We start from the raw sequence: 3112 nt of genomic DNA, 5'->3' as shown, positions 1-3112 counted from the left end.
GTGGCAGAAAAAGTATGCACCACATAGTTGTCGTGGTCTTGAGATACGAAATATGACAAGGCGCCAGGAGGAAGAAGAGAAAAGAAGAAAAACAGTAAATATATAATACATATTATATATATAATATATAACTTCAAAATCTACACCAAAACAAAGAAATCGAAGAAAACTAGATAAAAAATAATAAAAATTAAAAGAAAAAGAAAAAGAAGGATTATTTAGTGTTTTTTTGTCTCTCCCCCCTTGCATAGGCACAGTAAATATTGGGGTCATCGGAAACGGGAATCCCCTTGGCCTAAGAGATACAGGGTTTCTCTACCATTGGGGTATATTGTCATGGGATTATCTATAGACTCCTTTCACGTTCATTTACTCTCCCCTTGGTGTTTTTGTGGCGTATGGAAGACTTCTGCTCCGATCTGGATGTGAAAAACAGACCTCTAGGGAGGCTCGGGCTGGGCCGGGCCAGGCCAGGCCTGGCAGGGCAGTCCGAGGCGAGCGGAAGTGGCTGCGGCGTCGAGCGGAAGTGGCGGCGGCGGGGAGCGGAAGTGGCGGGCGGCGGGGAGCGCCTTCGCCATGTCGTCGTGGTCGTCGCTGCCGCGGGAGGCGCCGGGCGAGGAGCGCGCCTACGAGAGCCAGGCCAAGCGCCTCAAGACCGAGGAGGCCGAGATCGACTACGTGCTCCACGAGGCCAGCGACGCCCGGAGCGAAGCGGCGCCCTGGGGCGGGGGCGATGGCAGCGGCAGAGGCAGCGGAGGCGAAGGCAGAGGAGGCCGGGACTTTGCCCGCCACAAAGTGTCCGTGTCGCCCGTCGTCCACGTCCGAGGGCTCTGTGCGTCTGTGGTGGAAGCCGACGTCGTGGAGGCCCTGCAGAAATTTGGGACCGTCTGCTACGTGGTGATGATGCCCTTCAGGCGGCAGGCCCTGGTGGAGTTCGAGAACATCCACAGCGCCAAGGAGTGCGTGACCTTCGCGGCCGAGGAGCCCTTGCGCATCGCCGGCCGGCGGGCCTTCTTCGACTACTCCACCAGCAAGAGGATCACGCGGCCCGGGAGCACGGACGACCCCTCGGGGGCCAACAAGGTCCTTCTGCTGTCCATCCAGAACCCCCTTTATCCCATCACCGTGGATGTTTTATATACCCTGTGCAACCCTGTGGGAAAAGTGCAACGCATTGTCATCTTCAAGAGAAACGGGATCCAAGCAATGGTCGAGTTTGAATCCATCCTCTGCGCCCAGAAAGCTAAGGCGGCACTCAACGGAGCAGACATCTATGCTGGGTGCTGCACACTGAAGATCGAATATGCCAGGCCAACGCGTCTCAACGTGATTAGGAACGACAAGGACAGCTGGGACTACACCAAGCCGTACCTGAGCAGCCCAGAGAGAGGAAAGGGTCGCCAGAGACAAGCCATCCTGGGAGAGCATGCTTCTTCGTGTAGACACGATGGCTCTGGCTCCCACGGCCCATTGCTGCCTCTGCCCAGCCGCTACAGAATGGGCTCCCGCCATACCCCTGCACTTGTGGCGTACCCGCTGCCGCAGGCCTCTTCCTCCTACGTGCACGGAGGGAAGCCCTCGGGCTCAGTGGCGATGGTCAGCGGCCTGCATCCCTTGAAGATGAACTGCTCGAGGGTCTTCAACCTGTTCTGCTTGTACGGAAATATTGAAAAGGTGAAGTTCATGAAGACCATTCCCGGGACGGCGCTGGTAGAGATGGGCGACGAGCGTGCTGTGGAAAGAGCCGTGGCGCACCTCAACAACGTCCAGTTGTTCGGGAAAAGGCTCAACGTCTACGTGTCTAAGCAGCATTCGGTGTTTCCAAGTGAGACATTCCGACTGGAGGATGGGACGAGCAGCTATAAGGATTTCGCGATGAGCAGAAACAACAGCTTTACCAGCGCCGGCCAGGCAGCCAAGAACATCATCCAGCCGCCCTCGTGTGTGCTGCATTATTACAACGTCCCCCTGTGTGTCACCGAAGAGACCTTCACCAAGTTGTGCAACGACCACGAGGTTCCCACCTTCATCAAGTACAAGGTGTTCGACGTGAAACGTAAGTTGGGCTCGCTCTCGTGGGAACTTCCGTTGCCTGGGTAATTGATCCAAGCGCAGCTACTAACCGGCTTCTGTTTGCTTCAGCTTCTGCCAAGACACTCTCTGGGCTCCTGGAGTGGGAATGCAAGACCGATGCGGTGGAGGCCCTGACGGCGCTTCATCACTACCAGATCCGGGTCCCGAATGCTTCCAATCCCTACACGTTGAAACTTTGCTTTTCTAAGTCATCCCATTTATAAGAAGAGGCGAGAAGAGCACGTTAGAATTTATGATCCCTCTCCTCTACTCTACTACTCTAGTTCTAAAGCTCTACTTCATTTTAAAAGAAGACCATTTTAAAATGGTCGATCTGAGGTTGCCTTGCTTACTTGGATTTGAATATTCTGTTCTGCAATAAACATATTTTGCCTTGGGTAAGTTTGTCGTCAGCTTACACAGAGTCGTTTTCACTTAGACTAGAATACCCACAGAGTCGTTTTCACTTAGACTAGAATGCCATCCCCCTGGTAGGCTCTCTACACGACTTCCCTGTAGATGACAGATACGTATGATTTCTAATCTTGCGCTTTCCCTTCCACGCTGAGAATAGATTTGCATTCTCGATGCTACTTATCTGCAACTATTGTTTCACTGTGTATGAGAGGAATGCAGGGCACAGTGTCCCATCTGAGTATTCGAGAATTCCTACTACACATTTAGACATTGTGCTGATGTTGCAGCTATCCGTAGTAAATAGAACGCCTTGTATTTATTGTTTTAACTGAGTCTGAGAATGACTCTGCACAGATGGAATTTTAACTACTACAGATGTCGCCGATTCTATATTTCTGAAAGGCTAACACGGGTTCGCGTCCACGGTCCGCACTCAGACGTCTTTAAATGGGAGGTTTTCTTAATATTGTCATGTTGCGTTTGTACCCTTGTACCTTTGTTTCTGTTTCCAGTTCAAAGGTTTTATAAAGTGTCCACAGGTTGGCTAATGTGTTCCTCTTCAGTTGTCGCATGTGATTTGATTTTGAAAACGTGCTTGGTATCTGGCACTAAGTCAAGAAGC

General features: G+C 52.0%; 1 protein-coding gene across 1 annotated transcript; it reads left to right on the top strand.

Moving 5' to 3' along the window:
• The first annotated feature begins 576 nt into the window (after positions 1-576).
• On the top strand, positions 577-2332 carry LOC125999514 (heterogeneous nuclear ribonucleoprotein L-like). The gene is made up of 2 exons (XM_049767583.1): positions 577-2056; positions 2143-2332. The coding sequence occupies exons 1-2, from the start codon at positions 577-579 to the stop codon at positions 2295-2297; spliced, it is 1635 nt and encodes a 544-aa protein (XP_049623540.1). The 3' UTR covers positions 2298-2332.
• The last annotated feature ends 780 nt before the right edge of the window (positions 2333-3112 follow it).

The sequence above is a fragment of the Suncus etruscus genome, chromosome X (assembly GCF_024139225.1).
Source record: "Suncus etruscus isolate mSunEtr1 chromosome X, mSunEtr1.pri.cur, whole genome shotgun sequence".
NCBI lineage: Eukaryota > Metazoa > Chordata > Mammalia > Eulipotyphla > Soricidae > Suncus > Suncus etruscus.
This window is presented reverse-complemented; position numbering and strand designations above follow the sequence as displayed.